A 20,963-nucleotide genomic window follows, 5' to 3' on the forward strand; every position below is an offset into this window, starting at 1 on the left:
CTTAGGTTTGTGTGCGGCTGCTCCGCCATGGAAACCCATTTCATGAAGCTCCCGACGAATAGTTCTTGCAGGCAGTTTGGAACTCAGTAGTGAGTGTTGCTACCGAGGACAGACAATTTCTATGCACTTCAGCACTCGGCGGTCCAGTTCTGTGAGCTTGTGTGGCCTACCACTTTGCAGCGGCGCAGTTGTTGCTCCCAGACATTTTCACTTCACGTTAACAGCACTTACAGTTGACCGGGGCAGCACTAGCAGTGCACGAATTTGACAAAATGACTTATTGGAAAGGTGGTATCCTATGACGTTGCAACGTTTAAAGTCACTAAGCTATTCTGTAAGGCCATTGAACTGCCCATTTTGGCTTTGTGCTCGATTTTATAAACCTGTCAGCCATGGGAGTGGCTGAAATAGCTGAATCCACTAATTAGATGTGGTGTCCACATACTTTTGTATATATAGTGTGTATTCTTCATGTTTTCAACAACATATACAACATGCGTGTTGCAATCGGTTCAAGTGACAGCCGTTTGATTGAATTCTTTGTTTGATTTTGAGGAATGTTCAACTTGTATGATTGAAGTGCTGGATGAGGTGTAGACCAGATTCATAATCGGACAGCTCAAGAGTGTCACCATGTGGGGAAATGTGGATATGACAAAACGTTAACATAAATATGTGGCATATTATGAAACCATTTTCATTCATTGAGCAATTTTTTTTTTTGTGGGGGGGGGCATAGTAACTACATTATCGCAATGGTGCTTCGTTGTTCACAGTCCAAAGTATAACAATAACATAATCATTATTCTAATTTTTGCAGCACCGCTGTCATAGTTGAAATGCCAAATAATATAGACTGTCTCATCAAATAGGCTAATGATTTCACAAAGTCCTCATACCACCACATAACCTTGTCATCCCAAGTTCCTTGATGGATATCCTGACTATGAGATGCTAAAATGCCTTTAAGTACCCTCTGAAGTATCACGACCTCCCTGGCATTTAAACTCTTTCTGAAGCCTGACTTTGCTTCTCTCTATAGCCTGCGGGAACATAGTAGCCTACTACCCACATGGAACTTCAGTTCATATTCCGTCTCACAGTTACCTCATGGGAAATTCACCAAGCTGTTAATAATAAGAGACATAATAATAAGTCACCTACTATGGAGTACAACTTTATCATACACTCAATCTTAACTGGTCTAAATGATGAATGTATGAAAATAGCATATTGAGACAATATGTTATACTGTAGATAATCATCTAAACTGATTATGAAATGATGGATGTTTGTTGGATGTACTTGATTGACGGATGCACTTCAATGAAATGCTTTAGCCTTGGATGGACGGGTTTTCAGACTCTTTTTTTCCTGAAGCTATTATCAAAAAAAAGTATTGTTTTGAAGATTAATAAATGGCACAAAGAATCAAAATGTATTGCCCTTGATAATAGTATTCCCTCCGAGCGAGGACAAGTAACAATGCACCATTCTACCTTCCTGTCCTTTCCCTCTCAATGCGCCAATGGATGTGACCTCCAAAGCTTGAACAATGGCCAACCAACAAGCACTTGGCTTTCCGCCACCATCACTAAAGCCCAATAAGGTTGCTTTCATCTCTGTTGTTATATTTAAAGATGACATCCTAGCCTGCCGGCCTCTACCATTGTCTCCACTATGATTATTTGCCACTGTTGTTTAACTCCGGTTGCAGGTCTTTGATGAAAAGGTCACCACTCAATTGGAAAACAGTCATTAGAATGCGGTGGGTACCATTCACCAGTGTGCATAGGGGAGCAAACTCTGCCGAGCTGGTTAATCAAAAGTTAATTATATAATTTTCATGCAGATGAGGGCAACATTGAAATGAATCCCAACACTCCAATCATTACCACAAATAAATTAATAAATAAATCCAAAATGCTATAAAATGTTCAGGGACTAAGAGGTTGTAAACAATATGAAGTTTAATTTGAGGTAAACAAAGTGAATATCCACCAGGGGGTCTGGGAAGGAGAAAGTGAGGTTAAATCAAATTTGCAAACATAGATACCAGCTAAAAAAATGAAATAAAAATGCATTAAAAGATGTGCAATTAAACTGGAAAAGAAAGTTATATTTTCAAACAAAAGATGGCAAGGGGGATTTAAGAAGGTGGTGCTTACAACTGGAACACTATACAATGAATGTGTGGGTAGACCTAAACATATATTAACCACATATATTTACCACTAACCTGCCTCATGAACCGGTTCTGTGTTAATTGAGTGAAAAATTATGAAAAAAACTAAAATATATGAGCTGGAGAAACATAAACCAAGAATCACACAAGCAAAAGAGGCATAACCACTATAACCAGCAAAATCATAGATGTGTTTAGTTGCAATAGTTGGAGCATGTTCTCCAGCAGCAAAAATGAGTAAAGTACGCTTTAAAGTAAAATAAATAAGTCTTTCCCCATCAAAGAAAAGTATTGCATTATGCAAATTGAACCATGAATATTAAACTAACAATGTGAGGTATCACAAATGAAGAACCATTGTTCTGAAAGTTCAATGGAAAGTGGTTTCATTTCTTTATAATTCTATATGCTTTTACGGTTCACCTTTTCCCAAAAGTACCAGTGGTCTGGGTTCATTGGTGTGCATCACAACCACGCGCTAACAGTGTAGGGTGTCCCTCGTGTCAGTACAGTTCATGAATCATGGGCCCCTAATACACTACGCGATTAGTACGGTACCCTGTCTGTGGGGCTTTGCCAGAAATTAGTTCTCTTTAAAACATATGCCCCTGCTAATTCCTTTCCTTGCCTGATATGCAATTCCAATTTTTATAATTAACAGCAATTTATTGAACGACATGAAAGTTTTAACACATTTTCTTTTTGTGATGCCTATGGTCCTGGCAAAACATGTCAACCCTCATGACATTTCAGAATTATTTTTAACTATGCAAAATTAAATTATTCAACAAGTGACATACTCTCACAGAAATTTGAGGTGAAACAAATGTCCTGGTATTGTGGATTTTCTCTTTGAAATTATGCATGACTGACAAGCAATAATCTATAATCTAATTACAAAAGGGACATAAACCCCTGTTTCAATCTAATGACACCATAGATGTTTTATAAATGGACTTAATTACCAGCTGTTGTCATGCTAAGATTGTTGTATCACAAGTTGATCATGCTTGTCGGTCATAGAAAGCAAATGTATGGTAATAATCAATTCATGGTCTGTCAACTCCACCTAAAAATTTGGATGGATCACGAATTGATTAATTGAAATTCGGATAGGACACTTAAGCTCCTGTATTGTAAGGACGTTCAATAGACATACAAAGATACTTCTCTTTTTGAATCACTCTTTATTACAATTTTACAGAAGGTTAAAGTGTTATACTTCAAGTAAATAACATCAATCTAAATGTGATGTTTGTTGGAAATGGACAGAACTGTAGTTGAATGCTCCATCATTGATGTTGATAGTGATGCTGAATGTCTGCTTGATGTTGTCTTCTTGCTTCTTTTGTGAATAATGGTCTCACAGTTCTTTATTTATGGGGCATCCATTTCTTCAATATCTAGGGAAATCAAAGCGTTAACTTCAGAAGTCTACTTTATGTTGTATATCTATATTATACTGATGTGTCAGACATGAGCAACATTGTCTCCCTACATTTATAGGTATCACTTCGCTAAATTCAGGGAAGATTTCCATTTGTCAGCCAATACTCTCATCTAAACATTTATTTCAGATACTTTGGTATATTGTTTACAACATATTTTACAAGGAGACAATTTAGCATCTTCAGATGAAACCATTAGGAATACAATATCTAACCTAATAAATGTATATGACTACTTACTACATCATATGGTCTCAGTCTCTCTGAGACATGGGCACTTGTCTCCTCAGGAAGAGCCACTACACCTCCTGTGTCCATCATCTAGAATAGCAATATGTAGGAGGAATTTGTAATGCTATTACCCATATACCCTTTATGCAACACCCTTACAGAGTTTAATTAATATACATTGCCTATGTACTCTTGAAAAGGCCTCTTGAACAAATATTCCACACAAACTATCCCTATAAATGCTATATTTAAATGTTCACAGCTTTTCAAGACATAGTAGATTTCCTTAAAGGACAATTACATGTACAGTATGTACATGTAGACATAGCTGCTTACAGTAGTTACAGGTAGAGGTAAATAGTACTTGCCTTGATGGTGGCCTCCAGCTCCCCAACACTTCTCTTCCCTCCAGGTAGCCAGCCATACGACCAGTGCTGAGAGAGCGTGACCTGAGCTACCAACGCCAACACCACCACCTGCACGACCGTTCTGTTGCTAAGATCCATGGGAGCTGGAAAGAAAGCTAGTCAAATACCAGCTAAATGTGATAGTCAAAAATGTATTTTCACATCAAACATAAGCTTGCGATCATCTTGCAATGATTACCTATTGAATATGCACATTGTACAGTATATATGAACTACCCACAAATGCACATTAGTTAACAATTTCAAATATATTTATATGAATCACATACTTTCTCCGTTCTGTGTATTCCTTCCTACACTGTGGTGGGAATAATCATGAGTCCCTTTTATAGGGTCGTTAGACATGGAACAGTCTGTGTCATCAGGATTAGAATCCCTTCTCCACAGGTGTGAAACACTAAGTGCCTAATGGACACTAAATGTCACTAACAGCACCTGCTTAGTGCATAAGCTTCAAACTGCATTTGATGGAAACAAACATATTTGTAATGTGTTAAGAGGTGAAGTCAGTGAACACTACCGTTCAACGGTAGTACAACATTAACAACGTCTACACTGTATTTCTGATCAATTTGGTGTTATTTTAATGGACTTTAAATGTGCTTTTCTTTCAAAAACAAGGACATTTCTAAGTGACCCCAAACTTGAACGGTAGTGTACATATTTTAAAATATGTAATGTTTGTAAATGAAACAATATCTGCTGGTCAACAAAAAAAGTGACTTTGATACCCATGTTTTGTATCTTTTACAAATATTCAGAAATTAATGGCAAATTTGTTTATTTTCAATGCATTTATTGCGGACAGATTTTACAAATGAAATGTTAACTCCATACAGACTTATGACAAGAGATATACAGGAACAAGATGCTTGAGCGCTACATTATGCCTCAATTTCATACTCTGTACACAAGACTGATTCTAAATGTTCTGACCCTTATGTGATTACATAATCCTTACACTTGTATCTTTACCTAACAGGCTATGAATCCATAAATGTACCTTTGGCATGAAAAGGATAGCCCTGTGGAGTGCCTTAACACTTAATAACTGGGTAACCAGGTAATTTGAATTTAAATTCTATTTATTTATGACCATTGCTAAAATATAGATTTCACAGTAAACTACAGCACAATGAAATTCAATAAAATATCTTCCTGAAACTTCCATGAATCAATTACTATTATCAATAACCCAGTTATTTAGTGATATGAGAGCACTGTGGCTATAAATACTTACCAAGTGGAAAATTGCTGCCTGGGTCTAAATTACACTTTTCTAGTTGAGAACTCTATACATTCAATACACATTTTGTGTATATTGAAGTTGAAGTCACTTGGTGACAATTTTAACTTGATCAGAACATTTTTCTAATCTTTGTATGGCACTGTTTCATTCAAACATGCAAATGCTGAAATGGTAGGTCCAGGTAATCCTTCTAACCCCCCCCCCCCCCCTTAGAGTTAGATGCACTATTGTAAAGTGGTTGTTCCACTGGACATCATAAGGTGAATGCACCAACTTGTAAGTCGCTCTGGATAAGAGCGTCAGCTAAATGACTTAAATGTAAATGTAAATATAGTTTAAAAAAAAGTTGTACAAAAGTTATTACAACCGTGTCCATATGAACAGCCATTTGTTAGTGAGGTCAGATCAAAATTGCTGTTTGAAACAGATGGCAATTCAAAGTTGTCCAAATTGATTGTTTTCCATTGGATACTCAATAGACTGTTATGATGAAACAGACAACATACACACCAAATACTGAATGTTCATTTGTTAAGTCACTTGTCACAAACTCTCATGACAGGTTGTGTATTTTTACAACAGCAGGAGTTCTACAGTATGTGCCATGGCTACAGTACAGACCACAGGCAACGAAAGGCAATCTCATGGTCATTTTTTCAGCATAGACTATCAGTAAAACTCAAAATGTACATAAAATTCTACATTATATAAATAGAAAAAGATTATATGCATAAGTTAATTAATACACACAGTATGTACATATTAACATACATTTCAGTATTGTCTTGAGTCCGAGAACCTATTCAATTAAACCCTTCACACCGGTTTTGGCCTGACGTTTTCAATTCAAAACATTTGACATACAAATGCTGAGGAGACAAAGCTAGTTGAAACGTGGGTGACTAAATAGAGATAATAATTCATGTTCATTTGGGCTCTTTTTAACAAACAGACAGACAAGCAAACATATACAGGTAACTGCCAAAATAAAGGAAACACCAACATAAAGTGTCTTAATAGGGCGTTGGGCACCACGAGCCAGAACAGCTTCAATGCACCTTGGCATAGATTCTACAAGTGTCTGGAACGACACCATTCTTCCACAAGAAATTCCATAATTTGGTGTTTTGTTGATGGTGGTGGAAAACGCTGTCTCAGGTGCCGCTCCAGAATCTCACATAAGTTCAATTGGGTTGAGATCTGGTGACTGAGACGGCCATAGCATATGGCTTACATTGTTTTTATGCTCATCAAACCATTCAGTGACCACTCTTGCCCTGTGGAGGGGGGCATTGTCATCCTATGGGGGCATAGCCATGGTAGCCAAAATAATGGATGAATATACATGGCCCTAAACATGATGGGATGTTAATTGCTTAATTAACTCAGTAACCACACCTGTGTGGATGCACCTGCTTTCAATATACTTTGTATCCCTCATTTCCTTATTTTGGCAGTTACATGTATAATAAAATATGGTACAATATGTTTAAGTATTGTGGGTAAGTGCAAAGTGTAAAAAGAGCTTGAAAGAGCTTAGAAAAGAAGGTTCTGACAAAATTGCATATGTTACATGGAAATATACATGGGTATATAGCAGATATTGTCATTTAAAATTGGCATAGTCTGAGAAAATGTCAACAAAATCTTGAACCACTCTGTAGCAGAAGTCATATTGTTCCTGAAACAACAAAAATAACAAACAACATGACCATAAATCACTTGAAATACAGTTGGCAAACCAATATTTGAATAAAGCATCACTGTCAATCTTTTGAAGATAATTTGAATGTATTTCACCTCTATCTCATGCATTGAATCTCTATGACTAAATGGTATCCTACCATGAAAAACAATGCGTTTATACAACAATATATAATACCTACCACAGTCTGAACCATGTGTGGTCTCTTCATGCGTAAGCTCTTGACTGTCTGAAACACGTCCAGTAGGCCCTCTGCTTTCACCCGCTCCAGAATGTTACTCAGGGCGATGAATGTACCGGTCCGACCCGCACCAGCACTGAGAAATAAACCCAGGACAGATCCATCAGCATCTACAGCTACAGATACGCTTGCTCTAAAGCCCAGTAACTACCATTAGAGGGCCTTTAATATGTGCTTAGAACTGAACGTGAGTCAAGGGAGTATACTACATTCCGTACACTGTCAGGGGTCTACCAGTTCTCCATCATGCCGATTGCACTTCATTGAGCGCCAAAGCAATGCACCGAATTTACAACATATTATGTCTTTACACTGCTGGATTTCCTTAGTGCTCAACAACACAGGTAAGTTGTCTAGTTGGTGGTTGATAGGAGAGATCTCTAACAGTAGAGTTGATGGATCTATAAGTTCCTAGTCTCCCATTCCCCTAGTCATAGGGCTATACTGTGAACCCTACCGCTTACCCCAGTCTTTCCCATTTGTATTGAAAAACATTTGCTGAAGAAAAGGTGACCTTTGACTAATAGTACTAATAACGCTAACACTAACGCGCGTCTGGTAGCTCTCTCAGTCTCTTTGGATTGAGTCAGTGCTTACAATGCCGGCGAGAGAGGTAGAGGAGAGAGGGGGGTTGTAATGGGCAAGCCCCCATTCCCAGCGGAGGAGAAAAAGCTTTAAAAAGCCCCTCTTTAGACAGGCCCTGATGAATGAATATGAGAGAGAGTGAAGACACCATTTCCTGTCGTTAGCTCATTCTATCAGATTAATCAAAGCAGGAGTCGTAGGAGATTTCACTTTGAGAGGTTTTAATTGACTGTGAATCAGTGGATTGGATCAATCCCAGTGGGCCGTGCTGCATTAGAAGTACTTCACCTGGAGCTATGTACGTTCTGATCATAGCTTTCACAGCAAAGTCTTTATAAAGAGTTGGGCTATAAAACAGAGTCTACAAAGGCTATATGTACTGTATAATGTATTGAAACGGATATTACAGAGTGCCAGAAATGTAAAAAGTAATCTATATTCTTTGAAACATAATTTTGTGTTTGGTATGATCCTAATATTTTATGTCAGAAAAAAAGGTCAGTTGAAAGAGTAATGGGAGTGTTTTGCGGCTCCCAGATTTGGTTTGTGCTAACAGTACCTGTTCCTTACCTGCAGTGTACTATAATAGGGTGGTTTCCAGACTGTTGTTGCTGTCTCTGCACTGAAGCAATGATGTCGATCATTCCTTTTCCCTCTGCCGGTATTCCGATCTCAGGCCAGCCGTGGAAATGAAAGTGCCTGACGTGCCGTGACTGCTTTTCCTGGTGATGGGAAACATGTGTTTCATCATTACATACATTAGTATACCTGATAATGAAAAATAAACATAACATGAACTTGACATGCTCAAGATAAGACACAAATTGAGATAACAGAAAGCCATTGATTAGAGGACCAAACCCAGTCATCCACAAGGACAAAAATGACTTACATCACAAATAATATATTTAAAATGCACATCAGGTAGCTTGTTTATGTGAAGGAAACTCACTGGTCCATATGTGAGCACCATGTCCTTCAGAGTGAAAGTGTCACATAGTGCATCCCCCTTCAGCTCCAAAGTGTAGTCTCCAAATGTCACAGTGCCCTCTGCTGGCCAGTACTGGAAACACTTGTCCTGGGGAAAGTGACAGATTGATGAAAGGCAGGTGTGTCAAACACATGGCCCACGGGTGGGAAAAACGACCTCAATCTACATTTAAATGACAAATAACACATCAAAACGTGTAGAAATGATAATGGTTTAAAGAAAAGGTAATGATAATGGACCTACATTTATACAGTCTCTCTGTTCCTCTATACCAGGGCTGGTGTTAATTCGAACTGAAGGCAGCACAGTCATTTTTATCCCAATATCAAATAATTTCTGGTTAAGAATTAAGTACCTTAGTGTGATTGTTTTCAATTAAAATGGTCAAAAAGAAACAAAAATAGCATCTTAACAAAGAGCAATTTCTCAAGCAAGAATTTTGTTAGGACTGTCTTGGAGTGGTCTGAGTGGGGAGGGGAAAACTGGAAACTAGCTGTTATTGGCAGAGAGGTTTGGAACTCTCTTTCTTATTGGTCTATTAACTAATTTACCACCTGGTGATGTCACCAGGAAGGCCAAAACTCCATCTCACCAAAATAGACAGAAATTTCAGGTGGTCTTTTCAGAAAGCTCTTACACTAAAAGGGCATTATCATAATTTTCATAATTTCAAAGTATTATTCCAACCTCAGTGTGGAAATATGCATTGAGTGTACAAAACATTAAGAATACCTGCTCTTTCCATGATATAGACTGAATAGATTCATCCAGGTGAAAGCTATGATCCCTTATTGATGTCACAGTAATTTGGTGGGAACTCTGCTGCCGGTATAATGCTATTATCACTTGTTGATGTCACTTGTTAAATCCACTTCAATCAGTGTAGTTTAAAAACAAAACTTTATTTAACTAGGCAAGTCAGTTAAGAACAAATTATTATTTACAATGACAGCCTACCACGGCCAAATCCTAAACTGGACGAAGCTGGGCCAATCACTGCCGGTTGTGATACAGCCTGGAATCGAACCAGGGTCTGTAGTGACGCCTCTTGCATAGATATAGATACAGTGCCTTAGACCGCTGCGCGACTCGGGAGCCAAGAAGTGTGTCAAGAACTGCAAAACTGCTGGGTTTTTCACACTCAACAGTTTCCCATGTGTATCAAGAATGGTTCACCACCCAAAGGACATCCAGCCAACTTGACACAACTGTGGGAAGTATTGCAGTCAACATGGATCAGCATCCCTGTGGAACGCTTTCGACACCTTGTAGAGTTCATGCCCCAAAGAATTGAAGCTGTTCTGAGGGCAAAAGGGGTGGTGCAACTCTATATTAGGAAGGTGTTCCTAATGTTTGGTATACTCAGTCTATATGCAAATGAGGCACATATAATTCTTTATTTTATCACAAAGTACAAAACAAAATACCTGATATACTAAGAAAATGTATATATGTGATCCAAATACGTTTTTTGGCAGAAATGCATTCTCGAACACATGAACTTTCATGTGCCTTAACAACAAACTTGTAAATACGAATAAAATAGTTAAATGAATGAAATGCCTTGTTGGTTTAGACACAAAAAAAAGTCAACAACCTTCCCGCTAGCCATGATTGGCTGAGGTAATAAGTTGGCTGGACATGCCGAGAGATGAGTTTGGATTGGTCTGCCATATAGCACGCTCTATTTGAGCTTGTCAGTATGTGTAGGTAATCCTGTCTAACGCGGCGTTTAAAAAATGTATTGTAAAACTGCATAAGTGTTGCTCTCCACTTTCTGGAAGACTGAGTTTTGAAATCAGTGGAAATCGAGTATGATAGCTAAGGAGATGGAGAAAACACCGTTCTCCAGATAACATCTTCAAACTAAGGGCAACTATGGCATCCGACAGGAGACGCATCCATCCATGATGTATACGGGTTTGATAGTCTAGCTAGCTACATTTTCAGATATTACACGTTTCTAATTTTGACAGAAACTGGTTGTTATTTCAAGTTAAAGTGTACTGTTAGCTAGCTAACATTAGTTAGCTGGCTAGCTTGCTAGCTAACGTTACGTATATGATCGTATTATTCATATCTCAGAGCTATTTGCTTCGCTAGTTATAGCCTAATGTGAGCTAGCTAACGTTGAACCTGGTTGGTTAGCTATCTGCAGATTCATGCAGTAATGTCATGAGTTGAAATTATGGTCCACTGTTTAGCTAACTAGCAAGCTATATGTCTTAACAAAAGACTCCACTATGCAAGTATCCATTTCAATAGAATGTCACTGCGACAACTGTTGATAAACGTTGGTTAGCTACCTGCAGATTCATGCAGGGTAGTAACGTCATGAGTTGTGATTATGGTTAATTGTTTAGCTAGCTAGCTACCTACATGTCTTAACAAAAGACTCCACTATGCATGTAACCATTTCAGCTGCGTTCGTAAATTCAGTCTGGCCATCTACTCCGATTTCAGAGCACTCTCATCTGAGTGTGCCAGAGCGCAGAATAACTGATGAATGGCCGGTGTCAGTAAATGTCAGCAATTTTTTTTATTATTAAATTGTTACCAGCAGCACAGTTAGTCACCAACATGAAAACAGCCTAACCAGTTCTGCTAGGGCGAGTAAAATGGTTAGAGTTTGGGTGGGGGCTAAAGGTTAAGAGGGTGTGAACGATGCTGAATGGGTGTAGACAAAGAAAAGCTCTCCAGTAGGTACCAAAATATTCAAAGGCCATTTTTTCAAAAGTGAGGTAACAAGTTTCGCAACTTTCAAAGCAGAATTACTTTGCCATTGTTCCTCAAATGCAATGTATAATATTCCATTTTGTAGCTTTGTGTCTCTGCTTTTATCCAATGTAAAAAACACTTTAAAATGTTGCTACATGTTGTTCCTCCTTTAAAAGTTGCGAGCTTACGCCGCGGGACTTAGAGGTACCCAGCGTCACGGCTTCATTGCTCCAGACCATCGCAGGGGAGAGTTAGAGCACTCATTATGCATTTGGGTCCCAAGGTTTTTATATGACAAATCATATAGAGTGGTTACAAGGACGAATTTGACGTTATACCACCCGTTGCTGGTGACTTTCTTCAGCAAAGATGTCTGACAAAATCATTACGGTGGAAGCAAATGTAAGTAATTATAACGTCATAATGAGTCAAGCAAAAAATGTAAAATTGAGAGGAATATGTTAGTTCATGTAGAGGCAAATGATTGTGCATATTCTTTTGTCATAAAGTTAATTTACGAAAATCACTATTTAGCACGTTTTTTTTCAGTCATATCCAATACCAGGTGTATCAAACTCCATTCTTTGAATGATGCTGTGTCTGCATGTATGTATTACAATTATACACTTCAACAGTGTTTACCACTCCTGCTCCTGGGACATCAATGATTACACATTGTAATTATGCAATAGACTGGAAACATGATTTAAGTAAAGGCTGATTTGTAATTCATATATACAGAAAAAACAGTACACTACACTTCTTATGCATATCTAACTCCCTTCATCTGCATTAATCTGAGGAGGTTCTCCCAGCCATGTGGATGATTGAAAACAGTGCAGCAAATTGTGTTTGTCACCAGAGCGGTTTAGAGCATATTACTATTTGCCTGTGAATAACCAGACCTTCATACAAACATGCTATGCTGAATTCTTGACGCACCACCGAAGGTGCTGCCATATCCTGCCAGCACGCCCACAAGCAAGCCACTCAGGCTGAGAATGACGCATGGAAGAGGGCAAGGAACGAGATGGGAGTAACAATCCAGGGTATTTGCTCTGAGAACGGCATAATAATGTAATGAAACAAGCAGGGAGCAGGTTTCGCACCCTCAACATTCTAGCCCGAAGTCCAGCACACTATCGACTGTGCACAAATGTATTCATTGGGGTTGGGGCCGATTGTGGCTAAAAACACTATGAATTGGAATCTTTAACAAGTGGAAAGGGGGATGGGCTTCTAGGATGGGCTATTAGCTGAACAATAGACTATTCAACCTCCTTTACTAAAGAGTTGTCTAATACTAATAGCCGAGCTAGGTGTGAACCCCCCCCAACCAACTTGCAACAAATAATTTGTATCTACCTTTCCACATCTACCTACACACGTATCTACCTACACATGGTTAATGTTCTGAGGGGGAAAAAAATAAATATATATATATATCAACTCAGCAAAAAAGGAAACGTCCTCTCACTGTCAACTGCGTTTATTTTCAGCAAACTTAACATGTGTAAATATTTGTATGAACATAACAAGATTCAACAACTGACATAAACTGAACACATTACATTACAGTACATTAAGTACTGCAGTGCATCTCCTCCTCACGGACTGCACCAGATTTGCCAGTTCTTGCTGTGAGATGTTACCCCACTCTTCCACCAAGGCACCTGCAAGATCCCGGACATTTCTGGGAGCCCTCACCCTCCGATCCAACAGGTCCCAGACATGCTCAATGGGATCGAGATCCGGGCTCTTCGCTGGCCATGGCAGAACACAGACATTCCTGTCTTGCAGGACATCATGCACAGAACGAGCAGTATGGCTGGTGGCATTGTCATGCTGGAGGGTCATGTCAGGATGAGCCTGCAGGAAGGGTACCACATGAGGGAGGAGGATGTCTTCCCTGTAAGGCACAGCGTTGAGATTGCCTGCAATGACAACAAGCTCGGTCCGATGATGCTGTGACACACCGCCCCAGACCATGATGGACCCTCCACCTCCAAATCGATCCTGCTCCAGAGTACAGGCCTCGGTGTAATATTTTTGAATCTGATACGTTTGGGAATTTTCTTCTGCCTTTCAGGACCGGAACGAGGCTGTAGTTTTCTGAACATAACGCGCAACACAAATGGCGCTTTTTTGTTATAAAAGTAATATTTATCGAACAATAAGAACATTTATTGTGTAACTGGGAATTTTCTTCTGCCTTTCAGGACCGGAACGAGGCTGTAGTTTTCTGAACATAACGCGCAACACAAATGGCGCTTTTTTGTTATAAAAGTAATATTTATCGAACAATAAGAACATTTATTGTGTAACTGGGAGTCTCGTGAGTGCAAACATCCGAAGATTATCAAAGGTAAGCGATTCATTTTATTGCTTTTCTGACTTTCGTGACCATGCTAATTTGGGGCTAGCTGTTCTAGCATTGATTGATACACTCACAAAAGCTTGGATTGCTTCGCTGCAAAGCATATTTTCAAAATCTGACAAGATAGGTGGATTAACAACAAGCTAAGCTATGTTTTGGTATATTTCACTTGTGATTGCATGATTATAAATATTTGTAGTAATTTATAAGTTGTTTAGGAAAATGATCCCGCTAAAGGGATCCGTAGCGCAGAGAAGTTAAGAACAAATTCTTATTTACAAGGACAGCCTACTCCTTCCTCCCTGTCTGGGAATTGAACCCCAGTCTCCCGCGTGCCCGTATTCTCTAGTACAGACATGGCCTGCTCTCCCTTATGTAAGGAATTAGGCACTTTCCCATGTTTACTACAGTATGTATTGTAGGCTATGTTTACTTGTCAGACTGCACAGTAGCCTAATAAACAAATGCAGGTGGCTTATATCTTCAAAATGCTTTAAATGCTTTATTATCCAAATGTAAAAGCATATATTGCACAGTACTGTATTTCTTCATCAGCATCTTTATGCTTTCGTTAACTTCTCTGGGATAGGTGTCAGTATTTTCACGTCCGGATGAAAAGCATGTCCAAAGTAAACTGCCTGCTACTCAGGCCCAGAAGCTAAGACATGCATATTATTAGTATATTTGGATAGAAAACACTCTGAAGTTTCTAAAACTGTTTGAATCATGTCTGTGAGTATAACAGAACTTATTTGGCAGGCGAAACCCCGAGGACAAACCATTCAGAATTTAAAAAATGTTGAGGTCACTCTCTTTTCAATGGGTTTTCATTGGGAATCCAGATTTCTAAGGGACCTTCTTGCAGTTCCTATCGCTTCCACTGGATGTCAACAGTCGTTAGAAATTGGTTGAGGTTTTTCCTTTGAGAAATGAAGAAGTAGCACTGTTCAGAATGAGGCTCGAGGGAAGTGTACTCTTTGTTAGAGGCGCGTGACCTGAAAGCTAGCTACACTTTGTTTTCCTCCGGTACTGAACACAGATCATCCCGTCTTAAATTTGATAGATTATTTACGTAAAAAAATATCTGAAGTTGTATTACAAAAGTAGTTTGAAATGATTGGACAAAGCTTACAGGTAACTTATGAGATATTTTGTAGGTACGTTGCGCAAGTTGGAACCGGTGTTTTTCTGGATCAAACGCGCCAAATAAATTTACATTTTGGATATATATCGATGGAATTAATCGAACAAAAGGACCAACAGAAGAAGTGCCAACAGAAGAAGCTCGTCAAAGGTATGGCATGAATTATATCTTTATTTCTGCGTTTTGTGTTGCGCCTGGAGGGTTGAAATAGGATTGTCTGTTTGTTTACTGGGGTGCTGTCCTCAGATAATAGCATCGTTTGCTTTCGCAGTAAAGCCTTTATGAAACCTGACATGTTGGCTGGATTCACAACAGGTGTAGCTTTAATTTGGTGTATTGCATGTGTGATTTCATGGAAGTTAAATTTTTATAGTAATTTATTTGAATTTGGCGCTCTGCATTTTCACTGGATGTTGGCCGGTGGGACGCTAGCGTCCCACATATCCCAGAGGTTAAATAATAAATCATGATAAAAATACTTTCAAAATGCAGATGTGGATTTAGTTATGGATCCATAATGAATTACTATGGGAATGAATATCACTGATTTACAGAAATATTGTAACAAAGTTGTCTAATGAAGGAAAACAATTTAGAATCCTCCATTCCTCTTATGCTGTAGCCTACCCCTGACCGTCACGTTGTACAGCACCATATTTTCGCTTAATTTTTTTTTCTCGGGATAGAAACACCATAATATTAATCAAATTAATGAAGCCAAATTTCTTAAAATCAATCCCATATACTATGTTATTACAAAAAAGGTTTAAAAATCTCCGGTAATGCCAATATGGAAGACTATAAAATGCTTCTCAAAGATGCCCTCTAGTGGTCAAACTAGCACTAACTTGCATTTTACCGAAAAAATGGCTGACAATTAAATAATGTGCCACAGAATGCTGCAGCAGCCTGCAAGGTGTGCTGCAGTATGACACAACTTTTAAAGGAGGAACCACTGTAAGACCGAATCAAGGTGGTCGGTCACATATGAGTGCATTAGAAAAGCATTTTTACATTAATCAAAATAGCTGAACTCCATTAATTATTTGTCTGCGCTAGTACAATGTTTTATGTGCTATATTTCTGTCAATATCTGATGGATTTAAAAACATTCAAAAGTTTGGAGTATCTTCATCCATTGTCCAGCTGTTGCTTTTATTAGAATTGTATTTTCAACCTTTGAACAATTTTGATGACTGTTACTAAAGTAAAACACAGCTTTTAATGATTATGTTGCAGTTAACTCTTGCCACAGTGGGATCTGTACCTGTTCCCTCTCCTTGAGTTCAGTGAGCATGACGATAGAGTGACACCTGTACTCCCACACCATCCTCCAGAAATCCTCCACCGTGTGAGACAGGGGACCCTGGGTAGCGATGAAGTAGTCCTTCTGTCTGTATCCCTGGAAAATAACATACTGTTTAGTGCATCATATACTTACATAAAGGGCTCTGGAGAAAGTTAGGACTTAAGTCTTAAAATGTGCTCAGTAAATACTTACATCAATAAATGATGCATTGATGTAGTCTGTGAACTCTTGGCCCCTTTTCATTGATAATATAACCCGGTTGAAGTCATCTGTGTTCAAGCAAATAACTTAACTTACTTTATTTCCAACAATAGTTTAATTACGTGTGTCATTTGTGTCATTTAACTACAGTAAATTCATTCCAAAAGTAAAACTACTTCAGAGAGTTTAAAATGTATAATATTTGATACAACACTAAGAGTTTGATGGTGGTAGGGTTGTGACGTATTACTGAAAAGTTAAGAGTGTTAGAGTATTCCTTACATGGAATAATCTGAAGCACACGGTTCTTCTTCATGTTTGCAGGAAGGTTTCCAGTCCTCATTTTCTCCTTCATTATGCGTACATTGGTCAGTTTCTGAGGAGAGGATATGGGGTAAAATTAGGACTACTTGAGAGAGATGGCTACCGTCATTTAAATGTGACTAGAACTGGGAGACAACTTAGAAAAAGAGAGAAAATTGTGTGACTGGGACTTACCCTGAACTCTTCCTCTAGGCCCAGCTTGTCAAGGGGTGTTCTGGTGTTGTGGAGTTTCTGCAGGTGGCCTTCCAGAGAGGACACATCCAGCTCTGTGTCCCCATACATATAATACTCCAACAGAGCGTGGTAGATGAATGAGTACTGCATCTGAACGGGAGACAGAGAGAGATAGGGTAAATTTGGCATCTTTGCTTGTTTGTGCTGCATTAACACATTGAACTGTCAGAGAACACTTACATCGGTCTGGACGAGCTGAGAGCGCTGCTCCCGTATTCTGGTCACAAACCCAAAGACATCCAGCCTCTTCTCTACATGCATCATGTCAATCATGGCGTCTATGACGATGAACGTCCCAGTCCTACCTACCCCAGCACTAGGGAAAGACAAGGGACAGGAGAGAAGAGTGACCCGTACACTGTTATAGACCTCCGAGGAAAGTTTGATGATTCAATTCAAAGCAAATGCACTGTATTTCTGTGGCTGAGTTTTCCACAGGAATGTTGATTGTGATATGGCATAAAAATGATAAATTGAAACATGTCCACAAGCGATATTAAAAATTGCTACGTCTACAACCAATATTCTAAATTGCTACATGTCCACAAGCCAACAAGATCCATAGTGTTTTAAGGGCCAGTGACACAGACAGCAGTCAGGGATGCCAGCTTAGGGTGTTGGAGACCAATCAATGAGGCCCATTCAGAAAGCAAAGCCCCAATACCAACACCTGTTTCAACAGTTGTTCCTGCACGTCTCTGACTTCAGTGATGTGGTGGTTTCATATTACATGACATGTGCTTTGAAATTCCAGCCATACCAATACAAAATAAAGGGAAGAGGGTTGGCATACTTTTTTAGACACCACGATAGGTCAATTTGACACTACGATTGTGTTAAGTTATACATGTCATAAGGAACTAAATTAACTACTATAGCCTTCATTGAGTACAGCTTGTAGACGAGCTTTTCCAGTTAGAATCCCCAGTCTCCTCCCCTGGTTCAGTACCTGCAGTGCACCACGATGGGTCCTGCATAGGACGGGTTGACTGTCTTCACCTTCTTGAGGAACTTGAGCATGCCGATAGGGGAGAAGGGCACCCCAAAGTCTGGCCAGCTGGTGAAGTGGAGCTGGGTGACCAAGCGGGGGGCCCTTGGGCCATCATTCCCCTGCTGTTTACAACAACAGGAAAAGACATCAATCGTTTAGAAAAATATACTGTAAATGTCACAGGGTTTCACACATCGTGTATTTCAAAGTGAGGGATCCTGTGCAGGGTTGTCATGTAGGCACATACAATGATACTTACATATTGTACACAGAACTTGCGGATGGTGTAGTCCACCAGTACAGTAAAGTCCTCCACTGCCACCCTCACATTCCCATACATCCAACAGCCCTGGTCTGGCCAGTACTGGTAACACTTGTCCTGAAGAGAGGAACAATTGACATTCAGCAAAGCAAAAAAAATACAAACTATAGTTGACCAATATGAATGACAGAGACTTTTATGGGAATTCATATTAGTGACCAGAAACTCTATTTATAGGTGATAAACGTGGACATAGGTGATTGTCTGTCAGTCAATAAGTTCATCACTCTGATCTTCTAGACCGTTAATGAGAGTAATTATAATCAAGCCTTGGACAACTTTATCAACAATTATTTAGTTATCGATCCCCCATCTCTGTTTGGTGGAGCTAAACCCCCTGTTTTGTTCTTTATTGATCAGCCCCTTGAGGTTCAATAAAATGTGATGCCAAGTAATTTGGGGTGACACATTGTATGGATTGGGAAAGTTAGGAGAGGGTCAAATCAATTATACTCATGACCTTGAGGTGTGAGAAGACAAGAAAGAGCCTAGCAAAGGCCCTTAAGAACATCTAACATGAGAGCCCATTAGCAAATCTGAAGATTCTTTACTGGTTGTATACGCAGATAATGGAGCAGCCAAAGTGAGAGAAGAGAAACTCACCTCTTTTCTCTCTTTCAGGTTAGTGAGCATCACTATAGTAGCAGTCTTCTGTTCCCAAATCATCCGCCAGAAGTCAGCCACTGTGTCGTGCATTGGGCCTATGGAAAAGAGAGTGACACTTACTACATAGATGTAAGTGGACATACTAGTTATACAATAGGCCTATGGTGCTAGAAAAATTATATGCTTACATAAAATACGTTTTTTTCCATTCAGTAATCCTCTAGTAGTACAGTATTTTGCACAAATGGTTGTACAAAGTTATATTCACCTTGAGCTGCAATTAATTTGTTCTTCTCTTTATAACCCTGGTGAAAAACAAAAAGGTGTTTTGCTGAGTTTATTAGATCGTAGTGAGAAAGGAAGTTATACTGGACGCATTTAAATTATCCATAATGGGACAGAACGAAATACAGAGTAAATATCAACAACTCACATCTATGTATGAGGCATTTATGTAGTCCGTACAAGAATGCCCATCTATTTGCGTTAACAACACTCTGGAATGGTCATCTGTTGAAAATGTAAGAAAGAGACAAAATTGTACAAGGAAAATAAGTACGCCTATTTAAAATTATTTCATTATGTTATCAAACTGCTTTATCTCAAAAAAGTTCAATCTACTCTTAAAGGTCAATTCCACAATTTTCAACGTAATTTTCATTATCTCTAGCACAATAACAGTGTCTACATATTTGAAAATGGCGCATTTCGAAGTTTTGTAGAAAAAAGTTTCAAGTTAAAAAGTTCTACTCGATGACATCAGCAAGGAAATAACCTCCCGCTGGCTAGAAATGCATTGCAGGTTTTGAAAAATCCCTGTTCTTACTTTTAATCCTACCATGTGATGTCACAGATAAGCATTTTTTAGGAGCTTTCTTATTCTTTTTAACCAGAAATACCATAGAAACGCGCCGTTTTCATGTATGTTTTTGAGACAATGAATAGGAAGTTGAAAAGTAGCGGAATTGCCCTTTAAGTGGGTTTAATGGTTACAAAATGTATTCCCATAACAATTCCATCACTCACATGGTAGGATGTTTGGATATCTGTTCTTGTCCCTGTTGATCTCCCTGCTAGCCTCCTCAAAGGAGCCATGGTGGTAGCCACAGGTCAGTGACTATACAGACACAACACAAACACGAACACAGGGGTTCAAACTAAGCCAGTCATGAAGCCTTCAGACATGCAGCATAATATGTAATAGCATAAAGAAGTATGAACTCTTCATTACATTATTAGGTATCACACTATGAAGGTATCACATTACTACTGTAAGCACTATGTGTTGTTTGAAAAGGAACCTACATTGAACTCCTCTCTAAAAAGCTTGCAGTCGTCTGCCGAGCGTATTCGGAACTCGTCCTCCAGCGAGTCCAGGGGGATGGGGAAGTACCTCTTGGATGGAGAGGGGGATCGTGGGAGGAGGACCACTGTCTGCTCTCCTGTGTGAAACAAAAACATTGGAACGTCAATGTTTTTACATTCAGTACAAGAATTGTGAAAAAATAAATAAAGTTCTGCCTCTCTCTTTTTAGAGACAGAACTAGATCACCTCATTACACGCAGGTGACAACTGCAAGTCGCCCTGGTTAAGAGCATCTGCTAAATGACTAAAATGTAAAAAATGATGAGGTGACCATAAGGAGGGTGACCTCATACAGGAGATGTATATAA

General features: G+C 39.0%; 1 protein-coding gene across 5 annotated transcripts in view; it reads right to left on the reverse strand.

Moving 5' to 3' along the window:
* Positions 1 to 5,067: 5,067 nt before the first annotated feature.
* Positions 5,068 to 20,963, reverse strand: part of LOC139562188 (receptor-type tyrosine-protein phosphatase epsilon-like) — a 58,519-nt gene continuing 42,623 nt past the window's right edge. For all 5 annotated transcript variants that reach the window (XM_071379614.1, XM_071379613.1, XM_071379611.1 and 2 more), the window contains 16 exons: positions 20,595 to 20,731; positions 20,316 to 20,406; positions 19,723 to 19,799; positions 19,558 to 19,594; positions 19,287 to 19,384; positions 18,621 to 18,740; positions 18,320 to 18,483; positions 17,551 to 17,686; positions 17,311 to 17,460; positions 17,095 to 17,188; positions 16,804 to 16,880; positions 16,570 to 16,704; positions 9,025 to 9,150; positions 8,643 to 8,794; positions 7,428 to 7,563; positions 5,068 to 7,222 (listed from right to left, as the gene is read on the reverse strand). In XM_071379614.1, the coding sequence (XP_071235715.1) occupies positions 7,148 to 7,222; positions 7,428 to 7,563; positions 8,643 to 8,794; positions 9,025 to 9,150; positions 16,570 to 16,704; positions 16,804 to 16,880; positions 17,095 to 17,188; positions 17,311 to 17,460; positions 17,551 to 17,686; positions 18,320 to 18,483; positions 18,621 to 18,740; positions 19,287 to 19,384; positions 19,558 to 19,594; positions 19,723 to 19,799; positions 20,316 to 20,406; positions 20,595 to 20,731 (1,805 nt within the window). In that variant the 3' untranslated portion in view covers positions 5,068 to 7,147. The remainder of the gene's footprint in view (positions 7,223 to 7,427; positions 7,564 to 8,642; positions 8,795 to 9,024; positions 9,151 to 16,569; positions 16,705 to 16,803; positions 16,881 to 17,094; positions 17,189 to 17,310; positions 17,461 to 17,550; positions 17,687 to 18,319; positions 18,484 to 18,620; positions 18,741 to 19,286; positions 19,385 to 19,557; positions 19,595 to 19,722; positions 19,800 to 20,315; positions 20,407 to 20,594; positions 20,732 to 20,963) is intronic.

Source organism: Salvelinus alpinus, chromosome 32, assembly GCF_045679555.1.
Source record: "Salvelinus alpinus chromosome 32, SLU_Salpinus.1, whole genome shotgun sequence".
Taxonomy (NCBI): Eukaryota; Metazoa; Chordata; class Actinopteri; order Salmoniformes; family Salmonidae; genus Salvelinus; species Salvelinus alpinus.